Raw genomic sequence first — 23,427 nt, 5'->3', positions numbered from 1 at the left:
AACCTCTCTCTCTCGCCCTAGGGAGAGACTGGGTTTTCCACATTCCTGGACAGTAATGCTGCGCTTACATTCTATCTACATTGCACTGCATTCCATGTGAATTCCACTTGACTCTTTCCTTCATGCAAGGGTCAAGCTGCTACTTCCAGTGGCCACACAGACCTAATCCTTCTGATTAAGTGGTCTATATTTCCTTTCCTACCAACAAGCAGACATTTCACTACAACACTGTGGGTATCCACATACTGTTGTGTCCGTCTTAGCCTTAACAGCTTCCCTTTGGTTACTGCTGCTTGTACTTTTTTATCAGGTTGCAGCCTGGAGTCCTCTCCATACCTTCGCAGCCTATTATTGCTTACATTTGACTAGCCGGCATGCTCCATGTTTGGCCAGTCCGCCTACTCTTACTTTTTTCAATTCACTACCCAACATCCTTCCACGAACCCATTATGGTGTTGCGGATGCCCTCCGTTCCCATTTCCACCTCAGTCGTTACGCCTTTGCGCATCTGCGGTGTATCTGGTGCATTCCCGGGCATCCTCAGCTCGGTACTCACCCATTTGTGAGGACTACCATCCTGCTTGTCCGTGAGAAAGCAAATGTTGCTTACCTGATGTAACAGGTGTTCTCACAGGACAGCAGGATGTTAGTCCTCACGAAACCCGCCCGCCACCCCCGCGGAGTTGGGTCTGTATACTTTTATTTTAGTTTCGCTTGCGCTTTTTAGCTATAAGACGAGACTGAGGGAGACACCTGTGGCTCACAGGGATAATTGCAGGCTGGGCATGCTCAGTGCACCCAGTGTGCCAGTGTCAGTCAAAGCTTGTTGAAACTTTGACAGAAAAGTTTTCCGTACAGGGCTCCATCCTCGATGTCACCCATTTGTGAGGACTAACATCCTGCTGTCCTGTGAGAACACCTGTTACATCAGGTAAGCAACATTTGCTTTCTCTCCACTTCTGTGATACAGTGTATGCATTTCTATAGCTTGTGAAATAATACAAGATTTTGATTGCTGCAACATGTCCTTTAGAACAGAGCAATCTGCTTCTAACCATTGGCATTCATGTTTGATATTCTGCAATGTTTTATCCACCTAAGAAGTGATGCTATTAGTTTGGTTGCTTTAAGGCAATCTAGTTGAGAGGTTTTTCTAGGATGTTTTGTCTTTTGTGCTTCACTCACTTGATCTTTCATCTTGTGCCTCACAGTGTACTAAATTGCATTAAAGTCCCATGTTAATGAGATGCAGACGAGTTCTTTGTTAATTTGCAAATGTTAGCACGCTAATGCAGACATCATAAAAACTGCACCTGTTTGAGGTCTAGTTACATTTTTTGTGTTAATGGGTCTTTGTAAGCTTTTAATGCATTTTCATAGTTGACAAGCAGTCATGAATTAACCATTATGCCAGATTACTCTTCAACTTTACTGAAAGCTCTGAGTCTTCTGAAGAGGGTGTCTCTCTTCCAACTTAAGTACAGAATGTCCCTCAGGCAGTGGGAGCCCAGTTATTGGAGCTAATGAAGAATTTCTTTGCCTTTTGAAGGCCAGAAAGGAAGCTTACAACCTCTTCTGTCCAAGATGGAGGAAATTTTCCTGTATATTGGAGCTGCTCCAAGCTCTCCAACAGTGCATACGTCTCTGCAAGAGCTTCCATTGTTGGGAATAGTTCCTTACCCATGACACTTTGATTCTCCTTCTCCAGGGGAGTTATTTCACAAAGGGGAGATGACAGGTTCAGTTCATTCTGAGTTGCTATTTTCCCATTGGACCAGTGGAGATCTTCTCTGTTGCTGTCTTCATAATCTGGGTTATGGCTGAGTGTTCCTCCATAGTTAGGGGACAAGGAGAATTCTATGTGGATTCTCTCAGATCTTTTATCGGACCTGCCTCAGCATATCTCTCATTTGGAAGATCTCTGCAGGTTTTTTAATAAGCTGGCGAAGACACTATCTGTCACTGTTTGGAAAGGTAAAAACCAAAGAACAGATGTCTTAGGGGCTCCTTCAGTTCCTTCAGCCTCTAGCTGTCCTGATTTACAGACTCCTTAAGAATCTTCAGATACAAATATTAGCAGATGCCTTACATTATGCCTTTTGGTAGGCTGGAAAATGGACTTGAAATAGAGATCAGGCTGCTCCAGGATTTGGTGTGGTTCATTTGCTGCTCCTCATTGTGGTGGTGGTGGTGGCCCATCTCCGTCAGGACTTCTGGAGTCTCTTGAAGACCACACAACTTCTACAATACTTGGGTTTCCTGGACAGCTTTCCAAGTCAAACCTGGTTCTGTCTCAAATAACTCAATTCATAGGAGCTTGGATATACTCAATTCAGGAAAAAAGCATTCCTTCCTGTCGAAAGAGCCACAGTGCTGATGAGCCTAGTAGGGTCTCTTCAACAGTAAAGAGTGCCAGCAAAGTCAGTCCTGCTCAGTCTCAGACACATGGTTACTGCGGTAGATGTGTTTCCTCTAACTAATCTGCACATGTGGTGCCTTTGAAGCCAATGGGATCAGTTCTATTAGCCATTATCTCACCTAATCTGCATGGTACCTGGGGATGGAGAGCATCTCTTCAGTGGAGGATGTATCCAGAAGTTTCTAAAGATGGATCTCTTGTTGCATGTTCCATCACATCAAGTAATTTTGGCCACTGATTCCACCATGGGGGAACCATACCAGTGTGGCATCCAAAATTTCCTTTAGGACAAAGGCAAGGATAATCCTCATAGCTTCAAGCCTGGTCACAAGCAAGTGTGGTATCCATATTTGTCCATCTGTCAATTCAGTCTCCAATTCAATTGGGAATGTCTGACTCTCATCACACAGATTAGAAGGCAGACTCTGCCATTGATGCCCCTTGAGGCTTCGGTGTTGAACACATAGTTGTCTCCTGTTTTTACTCCTTGCCAGAGAGCTAAAATCAAACACAGAGCCTTGTGCATTGAGCGATTCATAAATTTTAATAACGATAAAAGTTAAAGGTGGAGGATGTACTGATTTCAGACAGGAACCTTCAGCAAGAATATCCTATGGTTTCAAATGGAAGGGGTACTCAACTTGTAGGATTAGTTGGGTGTATCCCTTCTCCTGTAGTCCCGAGGGACTGCTTCAAGTATCTAATCTCTCGCTTCTTCAGGCCTTAGCACCTCGTCAGTCTAAAGTTTATTTCAGCCCTCTGTGACCATCACCAGCAGGTGCAGGGTTCTGATCTCCGGTCAGTAAATTTCCAGTGCTTCGATGCCTTACTTAGTCTTAGCTCAACTCATGAAACCTCCCTTTGAACCGCTGGAGTGGGAGAACATTTCTTATCTGGAAAATGTTTCTTGGTGCTGTCACTTTGGCACAAACAGTAAGCAAATCAGGCTGTGGTTTCATATTCACCATATCTTCAGTTTTTTCATATCTGGGTTGTTCTACAAAGTCTCCTTGAATACCTTCTGAAAGTTTCCACATTAGCCATGCTATTGTGCTGCAACTTTCTTTTCAAGACCCCATGCACACAAAGGAGAATGGTCTCTTCACTCCTTGACTATACAAGAGTTCTGGCATATTACTTAGAGAACTCATTCTCACCATCAAGCTTCTCAGTTCTTTGTGTCCTTTAATTCCAATAGGTTGAGATGGGCAGTTGCCACCCAAACTTTGTCTAATTCGCTAGTGGACTAGATTATGCACTGCTATGTGCTTTCTTTCTGGCTTGCAGACTCTTTCAAAGCTAATCAGGTGAGAGCCATGGAGTCTTACGTTGCTCAGTTTAAAACTACTTCTTGTTGAAGACATTTGTTAGAAGCCGCTTCTTGGTCAACTATTTCAGAGTTCCCAACATTTTTTTCTTTTTTTTTTATATTTTGGCATGCCCAGCATTGGGTTTATTTAGTCACTGCATCCACTGCCTTCCCTCCTCTTTGCTTCAATTCTCCTTACATCATCAGTTTCCCTTTCCTCTTTCCTGGTATCACCTTCATACCACCCCCCCCCCCCCTTCCCACTCCTTGAAGCTGCTTCTGTAAACAGTCTTTCTCTCACAGGACAAGCAGGATGGTAGTCCTCACATGGGTGACATCACAGGATGGAGCCCCATCACGGAAACACTTTTATCAAAGTTTCTAGAAAATTTGACTGGCACCTACTGGGCATGTCCAGCATGGCACTAAACCTGCAGCCAGTAGGGGTCCCCCTTCAGCCTTCTTTTTTCCACGCAGCAGTAGCCATGCAGGTTAAGGAGCTCCACAGAGATTCCTGACAGGAATTTTCCTCTTGGAATTACTAAAAACTTTAATACCCTAAGGGGTCCCCCTTTTGAATGTTTGATTCCGCAGTACTCTAAGTCTTTTACCCGTTTTTGGTCGATTCTCACTGGCCGTTGACCACACCACGGCTCAATTTTTCAAAGGCCATGGCGTCAGGGTTCCGTCGATGCCCTGACTGTACTAGCACCGTCCATAACAGACCCTCAAAAAATCTGTGTAATGTGCCTCGGGTGCGAGCATGATGTCCTGACTTGCACCAAAAGGTCGCAAAGCCAGAATGGAGAAAATGGAACTTCTCTTCCATTCTCAAACTCAGATGCCGTCTATTGCATCGACGTCGTCTGAACCGGCACCATCCACTTCGTGCCAGCATCGGACACTGACCGGTGACCGTCCGGCGTCGACAACTTCCCAGCCATCGACTATCTCTACTCCCCCTTAGGACAGAGGGGATCGTAGAGAGAAACATCGGCATCGACACTGGAAGCCTCGGACCATCTATGAAGGGAAAATCATCGACTTCCGCCTCGAAGAAACCCCGTCCAGAAAAGGCATCGACCCTTTCTGGCAACCAGGTCACTGAGGCAACCCAACCCTCACCCGGATGGGTATCGGGAGCTGCGACCTTCCGCCTTTAATGGTGGTCCCACCGGCTATGCCTCTGCCTCATTCTCCCCTTCTGGAGTCGGGGCTGATTGCTACAGGTCTCTGAAGAACTGGACCGGATGGTTCAGGAGGCCATTGATAAGGTGATGCACAGATTCCAAGTTCCCCCCACCCGCCAAAACCGGTGCCGGTTGCGGACACTGACTACCAATCCCATTCCGGCACAGCTGCTGCTTTCGAAGATGGAAGCGCTTATAGCTGCCTTTCCACACCGATCACTGATGACTGCGGTGCCTTCTCCACTTGCTCTTTCATCGGGAGGAGAAACACCGTTCCGTCTTCCTCCATCAGGAGTCCTGCCGATGCCTCAGCCATCGATGCCCTCTGCCTGCACCGGTGCCCTCGATGCTTTCATTGGTGCCTCCAGTACTTCCCTCGATGCCTTCAGAGCCTAGACCAGGTCCTTCAGGAATACCATCATCCCGTCCTTCTCAGGTTCCTAGAGGGACAGGTGCTGATCCCTATGACACCTGGACTGACGATTCATCTCCAGACACCGATTTACCATCGCCACCTTCTCCTACTGAAAGCAGGAAGCGTTCTCCTCCAGAGGACTTGTCCCTTCATAATTTTGTGAAGGAAATGTCTGAGTGGTTCCCTTCCAATTACAGACTGAACAAGATGATAGGCACCAAATGATGGAGTGTTACAATTCCTGATTGCTCCCAAGGAAATAACCTCCATCCCTATTCATCAGGTTCTTTTGGATCTTCTCAAAAAGAACTGGGAGCACCCTGGTTTGGTAGCTCCAGTCAACCGAAAGGCAGATACCACTTACTTGGTCCAGTCAGCCCCAGGGTTCCAGAAACCTCAGCTGGATCACCAATCTGTGGTTGTTGAATCTGCCCAAAAGAGGGCACGATGCTCAAAACCCCACTCTTCCTTCCCCCCAGGTAAGGAGCTGAAATTCCTGGATGCCATTGGCCGGCAAGTCTTCCAGGGATCAATGCTCATCTCTCGGATCGCCTCTTACCAGCTGTATATGACCCAGTATAACAGGATCTTATTCAAGCAGATAAAGGACTTTGCAGAGTCCCTGCCTCAGCAATTCCAGGAACAGCTACAACCCTGGTTCACAAGGTGTTTTGAAGCAGGGAAACATGAAATAAGGTCCTCTTATGATATCTTCAACACCGCTTCCAGGGTATCTGCAGCCTGGCCTGGCTTAAATCTTCGGACTTGCGCCCTGAAGTACAAGACAGATTGTCCGATCTGCCTTGCATAGGAGACAATCTGTTTGGCGAACAGATCCAGCGGATGATGGCGGAACTCAAGGAGCATCATGAGACCCTTTGCCAACTCTCTCTGATGCCTTCTGAGTATTCTTCCAAACAGCCATTCAGGAAGGACACTAAAAAGTCGTTGTTCTTGCGTGGAACGCACAATATCTGGATAAATCCACACCGAGTAACCATAATATTTAACTGCTCTATTTCTAAAGAAAAACTTTAGAACAAGGTTTCTATCGTGCTCAAAAGCAAACATTGTTGAAATGTTAATTCTTCAGCCACTCAACCTTTTGGAGCCTGTTTCTCATGTCCTGATTGCTTCACGGAAGCCTTCCATGAGAAAATCTTACCTTTACAAATGGAACAGATTTAAATCATGGTGTTCTGCTCAATCCCTTGATCCTTTTACCTGTTCCATCACGAAGTTTCTGGACTATCTCTGGCAGTTGTCAGAATCATGTCTAAAAACTTCCTCCATCAGAATGCATGTCAGTGCGGTAGCTGCCTTCCATAAAGGTGTCGGGGATGTTCCTATTTCAGTACAACCCCTTGTAACACGATTTCTGAAGGGCTTGCTCCACCTCAAGCCTCCACTGCGTCCTCCGGCCTCTTCTTGGGACATCAATCTGGTTTTGGGTCGGCTCATGAAACCACCATTCGAGCCTTTCCAATCCTGTGATCTTCATTATCTCACATGGAAAGTGATTTTTCTCCTGGCAATCACATCCGCTCGCAGAGTTAGTGAGTTACAGGCTCTAGTTACCTATCCGCCTTACACTAAACTTCTGCACGACCGGGCAGTACTCCGCACTCTCCCTAAGTTCTTGCCTAAGGTAGTATCGGAATTTCACATTATTCAATTCACTATACTACCTACCTTCTTTCCCAGGCCCCATTCCAATTCAGGAGAACAGGCTCTGCATACCCTTGACTGTAAACGGGCTCTAGCGTTCTATCTAGACCGTACAGCTGCCCACTGAAAAAAGCACTCAATTGTTGTCTCTTCCATTCCATCAAACTGGGGGCAGCATGTGGGTAAGCAGACTCTCTCTCCTCCTGGTTAGCGGACTGCATATCCTTTTGCTATCAGCAAGCAGGCATTCCACTTCAAGACCGTGTTTAAAGCACACTCTGTCAGGGCCATGGCGACTTCAGTAGTGCACCTATGCTCTGTGCCACTTCCTGATATTTTGTAGGGCTGCTACCTGGAGTTCTCTCCATACCTTCACAGCCCACTATTGTTTGGACAAGGCTGGAAGACAGGATTCCATCTTTGGCCAATCTGTCTTGCGCAACCGTTTTGCAACTTGATGCACCAACACCCTTCCGCCTGCCCGTTAGGGTTCAGGATGCCCTCTGAGTAATTCCACCCACCCCCCAGTTGTTTTGTCTGTTGCACGACCTTTGGGTACATTTGGTGCATACTCGGACATCCTTAGCGCAGTACTCACCATATGTGAGGGACTACCATCCTGCTTGTCCTGTGAGAAAGCAAATGTAGAACATCTGTAACAAGTGTTCTCCCAGGACAGCATGATGTTTTAGTCCTCACGAAACCCACCCGCCACCCCCGCGGTGTTGGGTTAGTTTACGTTTTATTTTATTTTTGGCACTTTCTATAGCTATAAACAAGACTGAAGGGGGACCCCCTACTGGCTGCAGGTTTAGTGCCATGCTGGGGCATGCCCAGTAAGTGCCAGTCAAAGTTCTAGAAACTTGACAAAAATGTTCTATGATTGGGCTCCATCCTGTGATGTCATCCATATGTGAGGACTAACATCCTGCTGTCCTGTGAGAACACCTGTTACAGGTAAGCAACATTTGCTAACACTGCTGCCTCCTCCTTTGCAGCTTCCCTGTTAAGTCATAACCAGACGAGGCCCAGTAGTACATGAGACCTGCTTGGCCACAAGTCATTCTAATCTCAGAGGAAGTGGCAGTAGTAGGCAAGACATGCTGCCAGCTGACTCCTGCAGGTGGGAGGATATAGTGCAGGGAGAGAAAAGAGGGGAAGACGTTATTGCTGCTTGCAGCTGTGACCCACACCCATGTTTTTTTTCTGTCAAGCAGTGTAAATTTTATGGCACGCCTGATGTGGTACACTGGTTTGGAACCTCTTGTCTGTTCTCACCTTCATGTCCCACTGTCCTGGACAGCATGTCCTGAGGAGGACATTAACTTCCCCCTAGCTGTTCTGCACAGTTTGTTCAACCACTGTTCACTCTCCACTGTTGGGGTCAGGTTGTCTGTTTCAGTAGTTGCTCCACATTGCAGCCCTCAGTTTGGGACCCACCATGGGTTGTGGCTAATCATGTTAGTTTGTTGACTGAGAAAGAAAGTATGCTTATCTGTAAACAGGGGTCTCCATAGACAACAGAATTAGCCATACTTATTACCTGCCCACCTACCAGGAGAGTTAACTACCTTGCTAAAGCTTAAACTCTGAAAGAGAAAGTGGCTCACCAAGGCAGTGTGCATGTGCAGGAATTCCCATGTACACTTGCTAAAGTTTTTTTTTCTCCTGAGTTCTGAGAGCTAGATCTGTGACAGTTCCATTGGATGACATCATACATTATGGCTACTTCATCCTGCTGTCTATGGCGTACCCTGTTTACAGGTAAGTAGACTTGCTTTACTTGTCCTCAGGAAAGCATTCAAAGTTTTTGCTTTGTTAAAACTTTTCAGTAATACCCTTCTATTTTTATGTATATACAGATATATTACATTCATATTCATTGTGATTATCACTGAAACTCAACTAGCTAGGGAGGTGGTGAAGAGGGTCACCCAGACAGTTTTGGTAAAGTACTATGTTATTCATAACACCCAGCTGTCTGCTTCATTCCTCTTTCAACATAACTTGGCCTCGGAACTGTCATTTCTACAATTTAGCTATCAGCTTATATTATGGCTGCCAGTTCATAGAGGGGAACCACTCCTCCCCATGATTATGGGTGGATGTATGATACAGTTTTTGTATGTTTTTTAATATGTAAACTGCTTGTATTTGCTTAGACTTGCAGTATATCAAGCAATAAAAACCATGTTTGTTTATTTATAAAAATTTATAGTCTGCCGATCCACAATCTCAGCGGGGTAACAAGGTACATATAATATTATAAGAGAGACCAAAACAGCACACATACATAATGAGAAATATAAAATCAAGCAAAACAAACAGAAAAAACTACTAGCCACATCAGTCTGCTGAACTGCCATAAGTGGCATCTACTGGAGAAAGCCAAAGAAAACAAATGAGTTTTCAGAGGTTTTCTAAATCGGAGCAGGTCATTTCAACCCTCAGCTCTTCAGGCAGGTCATTCCAGAAGGAAGGGACTGTAATTCTAAACAACCATTTTCTAATAGAAGATAAATGGGCATATTGCACAGTGGGTACATCCAATTAATGTTGGGAAGAGGAACAGAGAGCACCGGAGGGAGAGTAGTGGCTAATGACCTGCTGAAGGCAAGGAGGAATCTGATTATGTAAGGCCTATCCTTACCTTATCCCCAGTCTTGCCCTCTTACAACCTCCTTATCTCCAGCATTCACCCTCTGCTTAAATACCTCTCAGCTTTAACCTGCTTGCCTCCTCTTACCAGCATTCATATCCTCATCATCCTTTCTTCATGCTTCCCCCTAGCTTTTACCTACTTTTACCTCCCAAGACACTTTAACATACCACACACAAATTATTCAGCCTTTTAACTTAAATTCAGAAATTCCCCACACCTTATCAAGAGTTTAATTATTCCCTTGTAGGTTACTACCAAATACATTTAAAGGACCCTAATTGTACGCATTCCTACTTCCATAACAACCTAAAACTTAACTAGGAACTGAACAAATTTAAGATGAAGGCAGCAGTCCAGCAACTAGAGGGGGGCCTCCCAGTCTTTTGCATCGAGTGTCACATGTATGATTTTTTTTTATCCGCAGATGAGACATTGTACGTGTGCATCTGATGCAAAGAGCTGCAGTCTCTAGAGTGTCAAACTTGGAGAAGCTGAGGCAGGCAGAGGTATAAAGATGAGACCTTTCAGTGACATAGTAGCCAAGTCCTAACTCCAGTCTGGCAGCCCTGGTACTGCCTTGGAGGAGGAAGGTTTCATGATCGGAAAGCATCAATCTGGTGCAGCAAGAAATGATCCTGTAGCAAGGACCTGCTCTCTAAGTGATGCATTGTTCTCTTGCACCAAGGATGTCTCTCCCAGGGCTACTGCCCAGGAGGGAAGGGTTAGGTCATCCATCATAGTTAGTGATTCAATTTAGGAATGTAGACAGCTGCATGGCTGGTGGGCATGAGGATCGCCTGGTAACATGCCTACTTGGTGCAAAGATGGCAGACCTCAAGTATCATCTAGATAGTATTTTAGACAGTGCTGGGGAGAAGCTGGATCTCGTGGTACACATGGGCACCAAGAACATAGGAAAATGTGGGAGGGAGGTTCTGGAAGCCAAGTTTAGGCTCTTAGGTAGAAAGCTGAAATCCAGAACCTCCAGGGTAGCATTCTTTGAAATACTCCCTGTTCCACACGCAGGTCTCCAAAGGCAGGCAGAGCTCCAGAGTCTCAATGCTTGGATGAGACAATGGTGCAAGGAAGAGGGATTCAGTTTGTAAGGAACTGGGGAACCTTTTGGGGAAGGGGGAGTCTTTTTTTTTTTTTTTTTTTTTCCCCAAGGGATGGACTTCACCCTTAACTTGGGTGTTAACGAGAGTTCTTGAAGGAGTAGATGTGAATCGATTATTTACACTTTTGGATAATAGAAGGACTAGGGGGCATGCCATGAAGTTAGCAAGTAGCACATTTAAGACTAATCGGAGAAAATTATTTTTCATTCAACGCACAAAGTTCTGGAATTTGTTGCCAGAGGATGTGGTTAGTGCAGTTAGTGTAGATGGGTTTAAAAAAGGTTTGGATACGTTGGAGAAGTCCATTAACTGCTATTAATCAAGTTGACTTAGGGAATGACCTCTGCTATTACTGGCATCAGTAGCATGGGATCTTCTTAATGTTTGGGTACTTGTCAGGTTCTTGTGTCCTGGTTTGGCCTCTGTTGGAAACAGGATGCTGGGCTTGATAGACCCTTGGTCTGACCCAGCATGGCAATTTCTTATGTTCTTAAGGAGATCAGCTTTTAAACTAAATCAAAGGGGAAAGCCGACAGTCACTTAGCAGCACTTGAGGTATCAATCTCTGGATCCGAATTTCCAATATGAAAACTCTGTCCTGTCACTTGTCAAACTGGACCCCCAGATACTCCAATGACTGGGATGCTTGAAGATTGCTCTTGATCAGGTTCACCACCCAACCAAGCTCCTGCAATAAGGAGATCAACTTGTGTGTCACAAGGCGGCTCTCTTCCTGAGACCTGGCTTGAATCAGCCAGTCATCCAAATACAGGTGGCACCAGGATTCCTTCTTTTTGCAAGGCCACCACTGCCACCATCATAATCTTGGAAATGTTCTGGGAGTGGTGGCTATAACAAAAGGCAGCACCAGAAACTGACAATGGCACCCCGATACCTCAAATTGTAGAACGTATTGGTGTTCTAATCAGATAGGAATATGAAGGTAAGCCTCTGACAGATCCAAGAAGGTCAGAAATTCCTCAGACTACACTGCCATTATTACAGACCATAACGTTTCCATTAAAAAAATGAGTCACCTTCAAGTGATTATTGACCCTCTTGAGATCCAGGATGGGATGAAAGGAGCCCTCCTTCTTGGGCACAACAAAATAAATGGACTGTCACCCCATACTTTGAGATGTGGGCACTGGAACCATAGCCCTCAGTCTGAGGAGCCTTTGAAGCGTGAACTCCACTGCCTGCTTCCTCTGAGGGGAGGAAGTTTGGATCCAGAGATTGATGCCTCAAGTGCATGATGAACACCCTATGTCCGATGGTGTTGTGGTACCTACCCTAGAAGTAGTGTCGTGGACAAGAGCGCATATGCTTCTTCTTCAGTGCTCTCTGCTATCTTGTTGGAACCCGCAGTCTCAGGATTATGCGATTCGGTTCCACTTGCAGATGGAAATCTGCTCCCACCTCCAGTTGTGGTGTAGGAGGATCATCTGAGAAAGGGAGTTCCCCTGTCCTTTTCAGTCTGGTTGGTACTCGCTTATAGATTCAAGTCTCCATGGTTGGGGGGGGGGGGGGGGGGCTCATTGGCTGAGTTAATGGCCCAGGGACGCTGGAATGCTGAAGAGTCCTGCTGGAACATCAATTGCCTGGAGGCCCGGGCAGTACAGCTGACTTGCTTGCAGTTCAGCTACAGGCTGCGGAATCAAGCGGTTCACGAAATGTCAGACAATGCGACGACGGTAGCCTATATCATTCACCAGGGAGGAACCAAGAGCTAGCAAGTGTTGAAGGAAATAGACCAGCTGCTGGAATAAGCAGAAGGTCAACTGCAGATGATCTTGGCCTCTCACATTGCAGGAAAAGACACAGCGTAAGAGCAGACTTTCTCAGCAGGGAGAGTCTGGATCCAGGAGAGTGGGTATTGTCAGCCGAGGCATTTTAGCTAATTGTGGATCACTGGGGCCTTCCATTCCTAGACCTGCTGGCGACTTCTCGAAATGCAAAGGTTCCTTGCTTCTACAGTCTCAGGAGAGATCCATGGTTCCCAGGAATAGACGCTTTCATACAGATTTGGTCGGAAGACAAAATGCTTTATGCCTTTCCTCCGTGGCCCTTGCTGGGCAGGATAATTCGCAAGATCGAAGGCACAGGGGCTAATACTCCTGGTGGCACCAGACTGGCCCAAGTGTCCGTGTTATGCGAATTTGTGACAACTCCTGGAGAAGGCCCCTTTTCATCTTCCACCGCATATGGATCTGCTTCAGCAGGGACTGGTTCTTCACGAGGATCCGACTCAATTCTGTCTTATTATTTGGCCTTTTAAAGCATGGTTATTGCTCTGCGGTGATTGCCACTTTACTCCATGCTCGCAAGTTCTCCACTTCCTTGGCTTATGTGTGGGTTTGGAGAGTTTTTGAGGCCTGGTGTGAGGAGTGGGGTGTTCTTCCTTGTTCAGTTAAGATCCATCTCATTCTGGATTTTTTGCAGGATGGATTGAATAAAGGCTTGACCCTTAATTCCTTGATACAGGTTGTGGCTCTTGTTTCAGAGGCCTGGTGAATGGAGTTTCCTTGTCATCTCCACTGGTTGCCTGTTCACTTTAGAATCCTCTACAAATCTCTTTCCATAATATACAAAACCATCCATCAACTCACCCCACTCGACTTACAAGTCCCATTCCAAATTTATAACTCCTCCAGACCAACAAGAGACACACTCAGAGGATCTCTTCAAGTGCCCCCAGTCAAAACTACCAAACACATTACCTTGAGAGATCGGGCCTTTTCAACAGCCGGCCCCCTTCTATGGAACTCCATCCCACCGGACCTAAGACAGGAGCCCAGCCTCCCAACCTTCAGGAAGAGACTCAAGACCTGGCTGTTTAAAAAAGCTTTCCCGGACACCGATTAATTCTATTCAGCCAGATTCTACCACTTCCACATGTAAAAATGTTATTACTAATGTAAATACCTATACCTAATGTTATTCTCTCCCTTTTCTTCTCTCCTCCCAGTTCTATTACCTTGTTATTTGTAACTGCTTCCTTCTACACAAATAGGTTATTGAATTGTTCACTGTACACCCCTGTTATATGTAAACCGGCATGATGTGTTTGCAACATGAATGCCGGTATATAAAAATTTTAAATAAATAAATAAATAAATCTCATCCTGGTGTGGCCCGTTTTTGAAGGGAGAGAAGCCCCTTAGGTCTCCCATGAGGTTAGTGGTTCCCTTGTGGAGTCTTAATTTGGTGCTGGACTTTTTGGCGGGCCCTACATTCTGACCACTGCGTAGCCTTTCGTTATGGTTGTTGACTTTGAAGTCTTTGTTCTTGGTGGCTATATGTTCTGCGTGTGGGTTTTCTGAGCTGCATTACAACTGTGTAGTGTCCCATCCTTCTTGCCCAAGGTAGTCTCAGACTTTCATTTGAATCAATCCATCTCCTTGTCATCCCTGGATAAGGTCAGGGATGCGGAGGAGTTTCGCCTTTTGTTTTTCCTTGGATGTTAAGCATCTTATCGTACAATATCTGGAGGTCTCTGAGCCTTTTCAAAAGACTGATCGCCTGTTTTTTCTCCATGGCAGGAGTAAGCAGAGCGTTCTGGCTTTGCGGGCTACCATAGCTCATTAGATTAAAGAGGTGGTCACAGCCGTGTATGTAGATGCTGGAAAGCCGTTGCCTATTCAGGTTAGGGCTCATTCCACTAGGGCTCAGGCAGTGTCATGGGTGGAGGTTAGTCTGTTGTCACCCGTTGAGATCTGCCAAGCTGCAACGTGGTCCTCCTTTCACGCTTTTTCCTGATTTTATCGTCTGGATATGCAGGCCTAGGAGGATGCAGGTTTTGCTCATGCGGTGTTGACTGGACCGCAGGGAAGCAATCCACCCTGTTGGGGAGTAACTTTGGTGCATCCCACTGGTCCTGAGTCCGTCTACACGCTAGGAACTGGAGAAATTACTTCCCTGATTATTTTCTTTTCCTTAGTGTAGATAGATGGACTCAGCTTCCTGTTCTCAGCTGCTGCACCGACTGTGCCAGTAGTCTGGCTGTGGGTGTCAAGGTATTACTGGTAAGTGTTCAGTCCCTAGCTTGAGATACCTAGAATTTTATGTGAGTTCAGTGTTTATGGTTGGTTGAGTACAGTTCTGGTTATCTGTTTTTAATCATGTTTTTAACCAAGTGTTTTGCAGGACTGTCCACAGTTGCTTTTAAAGAGAAAACTAGCAAGCTGGGGTCACTGCAGGGTTATATATACTGTGATGTCAGCTTTTTCTGTCTCTATCTGCTGGCAGGGGAGCATAAACCCACTGATCCTGAGTCCATCTGTTTATTCTAAGGAAAACAAAATTATCAGGTAAGTAATTTCTCTAATATAAAACATCATTCATTATAGTAAAACCATACCAATAGAATAAATATTTCAAAACAACTGATGAATACAACATCCAATAAATAAAACCTCTTATAACTGTTTTAATATTTCCCCAAACACTAAAAAAATATTTCAAAACAGCAGATATTTAAATAACACCAAAAAATTAAAACAAAGATTTAAAAATCTCCTACTCTCTCCATACCTAGGATCATTTGATGGCCACTTCCTCTGAGATTGTTGGGGAGAGGGGAGCCACACAAACATTCGCTCTCTGACTCGTACATGTTTATTCTCTCAAGCATTCTCTACATGTTCTCTCGCACACACAGACAGGCAGGCTCACACACAGGCAGAAAGGCTTTTTCACACAAACATATGCAGGCAGGATCTCACACAAACGCAGGCAGGCTACACACTCTCACACACTCTTACACACTCACTGTTACACCTGTACATAGCCATTCTCTCAGAACCTTGTCTTTAGCTGCCGCGGGATTGGCTCCACAGTGGCCTACCAGTCTACATCCGAGGTGGCCTGTCAGGATCTCATCATAGGCTGCTGCAGAATGTGCTTCACAGTGGCCTGGGTGGTTTCTTCAGCTGCTGTGGGATGGGCTCCATAAGAACATGCCATACTGGGTCAGACCAAGGGTCCATCAAGCCCAGTATCCTGTTTCCAACAGTGGCCAATCCAGGCCATAAGAACCTGACAAGAACCCAAAAACTAAGTCTTATCCCATGCTACTGTTGCTGGTAATAGCAGTGGCTATTTTCTAAGTCAACTTAATAGCAGGTAATGGACTTCTCCTCCAAGAACTTATCCAATCCTTTTTTAAACACAGCTATACTAACTGCACTAACCACATCCTCTGGCAACAAATTCCAGAGTTTAAATATGCATTGAGTGAAAAAGAGCTTTCTCAGATTAGTTTTAAATGTGCCACATGCTAACTTCAAGGAGTGCCCCCTGGTCTTTCTATTATCCGAAAGAGTAAATAACCGATTCACATTTACTTGTTCTAGACCTCTCAAGACATGGTTGTTCAGTCGAGCCTTCCCCTGTTCCTAGACCAGGATTACTGTTTTAGAATCGAATCCAGAATTTCATTTGGCAAAATCTAGACTAGCATTAAGTTCATATAAACATGTCAAAATCTAGAGGTAGGCTTTCCAATCCTCCCCACACACTTATCAGCATTTAGTATTTAGCACTGTATTACCCCCCTCTTCATTTCCAATTCCCAGTTGTATCCCCTTGTTTTATTGTAACTTTATTCTTCTTCTAATTCTGTCTCTTGTTTATTGTTATTGTTAAGATCTTTGTTCTCTGTAAACCGAATTGATTTGATTTGTATCAAGAAATTCGGTATAAAAAAGCTCTAAATAAAATAAATAAATATTTTAAACACCTCTATCATATCCCCCCTCATCTGTCTCTTCTCCAAGCTGAAAAGTCCTAACCTCTTTAGTCTTTCCTCATAGGGGAGCTGTTCCATTCCCTTTATCATTTTGGTCTCCCTTATCTGTACCTTCTCCATCGCAATTATATCTTTTTTGAGATGCGGCGACCAGAATAGTATATAGTATTCAAGGTGAGGTCTCACCATGGAGCGATACAGAGGCATTATATTTTTCATTTTATTCACCATTCCCTTTCTAATTCCTAACATTGTTTGCTTTTTTGACTGCCGCAGCACACTGAACTGACAATTTCAATGTGTTTATCCACTATGACACCTAGATCTTTCTTGGGTGCTAGCTCCTAATATGGAACCCAACATTGTGTAACTATAACATGGGTTATTTTTCCCTATATGCACCACCTTGGCAGCCTGGGCTTTTTCTTCAGCCACCACAAAATTCAGTCTGCAGTGGCCCTGCCTGACCTTGTTTTTGGCTGCCATGGGATGGGCTCTGTAGCTGCCTTTTCTTCAGCCATTGCATGATGAGCTCCAAGATGCAAACCCAGACTTCGCTTTTGGCCATCATTTTAGGGAGGGTGAGATTGTGGACATGAAGGCAGGCAACTTCTGCATGCTGGGATGTTCCCCCTTCTTTGTAGCCAATTCTGAGGCAGAAGTTGTAAACTTCCAGCCTCCGCCCATGTACTGGCTGCTAGAAAGTGGGAGGATCGCATTGTGCAGCAGGCAGAGACAGTCGGCAGTACAGGCCGGATTTCTCTTGTCAGCTGTAGTTTGAAGCTAAGAGCCATATACAGCTCATGAGTTGCTGGCTGGCGACCCCTGTCATAGGTGGAAACTGTTTTATCTATTTGTACATGGTACACATGCTGTAAACAAACAACGAAACAAAGAACTGCGGCACTAGTCTTATTCATCAAAACCCAAAACAAAAAAGACCAAGTCAAATGGTATTCTAGAGCTGTGCAAACCAAAAGTATCTATCAGAACGTAATGTCCTTAATTCATTTAGATATTATTTTCTTGAAAAATACCGCATCAGCAAGCCAGTCACAGCAGTGAGAAACACTTGCCGTCTGGACTACTCGTCACTTGCAGTTTAGATGTTTATGAAGAGTATTAATATGAAATTGTAATCCAAAACAAATTATAGAATGTCAGCTGGTCCCCGAAACTTTGAATAACAAATCCAATTGCCCGACAGCGGCCGGTGTTTCGCGATCGAGAGATCGCTTCTTCAGGAGTACTTTAAATGACTGAAAAAGCGCTGACAAACAAAAATAAAAAAATGAATTAAATAAATAATTCCAAACCAAAATTACTTATCTTAAAATAGCACAGCTTCGCAAACCTTCTACATGGACGCGGACGTCTCAAATGTTGTTGCAGTAGGAACGGGACAGCCAAGAGCCTTGAAAACGCTGAGTCTTTAAAAAAGCCCGCGTTTCTTATGCGTGATGACGTCAAGACGTGTAAAACGTCGTGGACGTATTGTTGCCTTAGAGACGTGTAAACAATATGGGGCGGATTTTCAGAGCCCTGCTCGCCTAAATCCGCCCAAATGCGGGCGGATTTAGGCGAGCAGGGCCCTGCGCGCCGGTGAGCCTATTTTACATAGGCCTACCGGCGCGCGCAGAGCCCCGGGACTCGCGTAAGTCCCGGGGTTCTCCGAGGGGGGCGTGTCGGGGGCGGGCCCGGTCGTCGCGGTGTTTAGGGGGCGTGTCGGCAGCATTTTGGGGGCGGGTACGGGGATGTGGCTACGGCCCGGGGCGGTCCGGGGGCGTGGCCGCGCCCTCCGTACCCGCCCCCAGGTCGCGTCCAGGCGCGCAAGAGGCCCGCTGGTGCACGGGATTTACGCCTCCCTCTGGGAGGCGTAAATCCCCCGACAAAGGTAAGGGGGGGGCTTAGACAGGGCCGGGTGGGTGGGTTAGGTAGGGGAAGGGAGGGGAAAGTGAGGGGAGGGCAAAAGGAAGTTCCCTCCGAGGCCGCTCCGATTTCGGAGCGGCCTCGGAGGGAACGGGGGTAGGCTGCGCGGCTCGGCGCGCGCCGGCTATACAAAATCAATAGCCTTGCGCGCGCCGATCCAGGTTTTTAGCAGATACGTGCGGCTCCGCGCGTATCTACTAAAATCCAGCTTACTTTTGCTTGCGCCTGATGCGCCAGCAAAAGTAGGCCAATTCGCGCTATTTGAAAATCTACCCCAATATGAGAATGTTTAAAGAAACACTTGTAATTCTAAAGATGTATTCAAACCTTCAGGTTCCACACACCCCAGTCGATGAATCCAACGCTGTTCTGCGCGCAAAAGTCTGGTATAAGGTTCCCGCCTCTCCAATTAGGGAAAAGTTGTTCAAGCACGCAAACTCTAAGGTCATCGAAGGTGTGTTGAAAATGAGAGCAGTGAGAAGTGAGCGGAGCTGTCAACCGGCCAGTTGAAATACAAGACCAGTGCTCAATCAAACGAGTCTTTAGTGCCCGTTGTGTTTTCCCAACATACAGGAGATTGCAGGGGCATTGTATAATGTAAATAACCCCTGTGGAGCGACAATCTGTGAATTGCCGCAAAACAAAAGTGAAATCTTTTCTACTGAAATAAATAGCTGATGTATCAATCATCACATGGCACACTGAACATGTGCCACACGACTTATGGGCTCCCGTAATGTTGGATACATGGGGCACTGTGGAATCGGAGTGAACCAAAAAATCTTTAATATTGGAGCTCCGAGTAAAGGAAAATCTAGGTATGTCCTGGAATTCATTATAGACCTGTAACATGTGCCAATTACGATGCACTATCTGTTTCATTGTGTATGTCATAGTCGAAAACGGCATCACATAGGTCAAAATGTCACTAGATTCTGTTGTACGAGGTAAAAAGAGCCACTCTCTGTGAGTGAAGCGTGCTCGTGTGAATGCTCGTTTTACACAACGATGGGGATAACCTCGTTTAATAAACCGGTCTGTCAAAACACCTGCTTGATAACAATATTCTTCTGTAGAGGTGCATAACCTTCTCAATCTGAAAAACTGACTGACTGGAAGGTTAGTTTTCAAAGATCGAGGGTGCGCAGACTTTTGCGCGCAGAACAGCGTTGGATTCATCGACTGGGGTGTGTGGAACCTGAAGGTTTGAATACATCTTTAGAATTACAAGTGTTTCTTTAAACATTCTCATATTGTTTACACGTCTCTAAGGCAACAATACGTCCACGACGTTTTACACGTCTTGACGTCATCACGCATAAGAAACGCGGGCTTTTTTAAAGACTCGGCGTTTTCAAGGCTCTTGGCTGTCCCGTTCCTACTGCAACAACATTTGAGACGTCCGCGTCCATGTAGAAGGTTTGCGAAGCTGTGCTATTTTAAGATAAGTAATTTTGGTTTGGAATTATTTATTTAATTCATTTTTTGATTTTTGTTTGTCAGCGCTTTTTCAGTCATTTAAAGTACTCCTGAAGAAGCGATCTCTCGATCGCGAAACACCGGCCGCTGTCGGGCAATTGGATTTGTTATTCAAAGTTTCGGGGACCAGCTGACATTCTATAATTTGTTTTGGATTACAATTTCATATTAATACTCTTCATAAACATCTAAACCGCAAGTGACGAGTAGTCCAGACGGCAAGTGTTTCTCACTGCCGTGACTGGCTTGCTGATGCGGTATTTTTCAAGAAAATAATATCTAAATGAATTAAGGACATTACGTTCTGATAGATACTTTTGGTTTGCACAGCTCTAGAATACCATTACACATGCTGTAAATACATAATTAATACATCATCATAGTTATTTTTTAACCTCCTCATTTTTAATCTTGCGGTTTACTCCTTCCTTGGACTTCCAACTCAGTCCTTTATTTGTAACTATTTGGGGATCTATTTTATATCCCTTCCCAATTTAATTTATTCCAGTCATTTGCAGCAGCCGTCCTTAACTGGGGGCCAAGCACCAGGCTCCGGCCAGAACTCTGCAATCATAGAGCCTAAGTCCATCTATTAAGTGTCATAATTGCACACTGATTATGGCTTAAATATTTTTTTTCCTGGGACAACTGAATATATCCATTATTTATGTACTCAGTTGTCATGTCTTGTGACTCTAGAGGACAATTTATTAAAGTTTTTTTTTTCATTGGTAGAAAAGTTCCACCATTTAAATTGGTTGTCTGAAAATTGCCTATTCTGTATATGGGTAAAAATAAACATCTGTGTACTTTACCTGTGTTGTAGTGGCATTAAATAGGGGAGGAAACTGTAGTTTAGGATTTTTAAAACCATGCATGTGCTTTGCTTGAAAAAAGTAGCTTCAGAAAAATCAGGTTTGAATCTGTGCAGGTACTTTTTCGTCGGGGCAATTTTCAAAGTAAAAGTACACGTATACTTTTCTTTTGAAAATTAGTGCGAAGACCATGAGTAGTAAAAAGTGCCCGAAGACTTTACAACAGTGTGGGCAGTTTGAAAACTGCCTTCATAATGGTCAGAAATATGAGCTCTGATAATATGGTCAGAAATATGACTTCTGACAATATGCCAGTCTTAATTGGCATATTATCGGAGGTCATAATTACTATCCTTTGTCCTTTATTTAGGTCAGTTTACTTTTATAATGAAGTGTTATCAATAAGTCAAAAAACAATACATAAGAGTTTTAAATAATTGCTTTTGTGTTTTTCTCTTTTGTTAAGGGAAATCATTGGAAGGAGGCCCTTTGGGTAACAGTGTGGAAACTCTGATCAGTGTTATATTGGCTCCTGTGGTAGTGTTGATAATTCTCTCCGTGGTAGCTGTTCTGGTCTTCCGAAAAATACAACAGCGGCACATGGAGCGGCTTAATGCTAGGGATGCGGAGTACGGAACAATAGATGGACTCATTGCATCTAATGTTGGAGACAGCACATTAGCAGTAAGTTCTTAGCACACTAAGTAAATATGGAAAATGAATATGGCAAAGATTAAATAAAACTATAGATAATTTGAAATTGTAATTATTGAAATGGACTAAAAGTTAAAGGGCAGGTTAAACAAGACTGGGTGAAAATGGTTACAATTCTGGGATCATCCAATGAAGAGGCAAGAAGAGATGATTAAATTTGACAGCCATGTGTTTATATAATAACCATTCATTATAAAATGGACAGGTGTCTTTGGTAGGCACTGATTTAAGCTTGGGTATATAAGTTGCCTTGATCATATTTACCATAAGATGTATTGTCTTCAAAAAGATTAACAGTATATCATAATAGCTGATTGAAAGATAGATGTGCCATGGATATAGAGCACTGTTTAATACATCATATATCTCAAAATAAATATAACCATTTTGAGGAGAGGGGGTGCAGTTTTAAAAGTAGTTTCCTTTTCCTCCTGCTGGATCAGTCCATTACTCTCTGGATTTCCCTGTTCCTCAGTTGTTGGAGACAGAAGGCACACCCTTTTCATAATCTCACTTCTGGTCATAAAAGGAGGAGTGGTCGTAAGCCATTTCCAATAGTCTGTCTCTTGCCACTTGTGGACCAGTGTAGATGGACACTTCGGAATGCCCAGAATCAAGGTGCCGCCCTGGACTTGGTAGAACCTGCTGAGCTCCTGGGGCAAAACCCTGTTGAGTTTGCTTCCCCTAGTGCTGCTGCCTCCCAGGTGGAACCCTGGTGGTAGGCCCCTGGGTGTGGATCCTTGTTCGAGGGACTGTGGATCCCCTTAGTCGAACCCCCCCCCCCCCCCTACTTTGGGAGTAGAGGATCCTGGAGCACCTGTCCCAATTGTGGAGTGAGGAGAGGAAGTAAGGGCTAGAGGTCTCTCTCTCTCTCCCCCACCCTCCTCTCCCTCTTCCTGTCTCTCCCCCCCCCCCTCTTTCTCGCTCTCTCTCTCTCTTCTGGCTTCCTCTCCTTGGCAGTCTGAGCTTTTTGCCTATTTCATTAGAGACTATGGTGAAACATAAAGTTTATTAAAAAAAAAAAAAAAAAGCAACATGAGAGAGAGAAAGCCAGCAGCCACAAGCTACGGTAAACAGCATGGCTTCAACCAGCTGATCGCAGTGTTCCCCAGAGGAGCCCAGTAAAGGGAGAAAATTTTGCAGCTTGCTGCGCGTCACATTGTTGGGGGAAACATGGGGCCATGGTAGCGGCATGTGCATGTGAAAAATTCTGAGAGGCCACAGGTGGTTGTACTGTGGGACCAAGAAGATTCCCAGTATGTCTGGCTCTTTTTGCTCAGCCTATGATGGTGACCCAGACCCGGCCTCTCCAGAAGGGCCCCACAAGAATAATCCTTGTTCAGTGGGTTAGGCCAACAGCTGATGCTGCTCCTCAGTCACTAGTTTAGGAGAAAGGGCTGTCTCCAGGGTAGCCAGGCATGTAGCTTCTCTGATGTAAGAGTGCACCAGGGAAGAACCTGGAAGAAAAATAGTAAGCCCAGAACAGGCCTCTGACCAGACAATATTGGGGGCCCACCCTATGGGGTTTTCCCCAGATTTTGTATTGATAATGCACCAGGCTTTCTGTGCCATGCAGAAGCCTGGTTCTGTGTCTGGTTCTAGATCTCTGGACCAGGGATCAATGGAAGGTAGCCCCCCCCCCCCCCCAAGTGCCTGAGGGACATGCTGAAGGCCAAGGCATCACCCCCTGTAACTGCTACACCAGATTCCAGAGAGAATGCTTGATTGATGGACAATTCAGGAGGAAGGGCAGTGCTCCTTGGAGGAGGAGAATTCCTCAATAGTGAGGCTATTTAGAAAGGAGGAGTTGACAGCCCATATTATTAGGTGGCCTTGAATATTTCAAGTACCAAGGCAGATGACCAAGCAGAAGGGGACCCCATCCTGCAGGGAATAAGGAAGCCAGGAAGAACCTTTTCTTTACATGAAGCCCTAAGGTAGATGGTACTAGCCAGATGGG

The 23,427-nt window shown here is 45.1% G+C and overlaps 1 protein-coding gene across 6 annotated transcripts in view; it reads left to right on the top strand.

The window, feature by feature from the left end:
- ACVR1 (activin A receptor type 1) overlaps window positions 1–23,427 on the top strand; it is a 231,441-nt gene that overhangs the window by 105,604 nt on the left and 102,410 nt on the right. For all 6 annotated transcript variants that reach the window (XR_003857345.1, XM_029605532.1, XM_029605534.1 and 3 more), the window contains one exon: window positions 21,220–21,437. Coding sequence is in view for 5 of the 6 variants with exons in the window: in XM_029605532.1 (XP_029461392.1) it covers window positions 21,220–21,437 (218 nt within the window). In the remaining variant the exon portion in view is untranslated. The remainder of the gene's footprint in view (window positions 1–21,219; window positions 21,438–23,427) is intronic.

Source organism: Rhinatrema bivittatum, chromosome 6 (assembly GCF_901001135.1).
Source record: "Rhinatrema bivittatum chromosome 6, aRhiBiv1.1, whole genome shotgun sequence".
In the NCBI taxonomy this organism is placed as follows: Eukaryota; Metazoa; Chordata; class Amphibia; order Gymnophiona; family Rhinatrematidae; genus Rhinatrema; species Rhinatrema bivittatum.
Note: the sequence above shows the minus strand (reverse complement) of the source record. Positions and strands in the feature narration are given on the sequence as shown.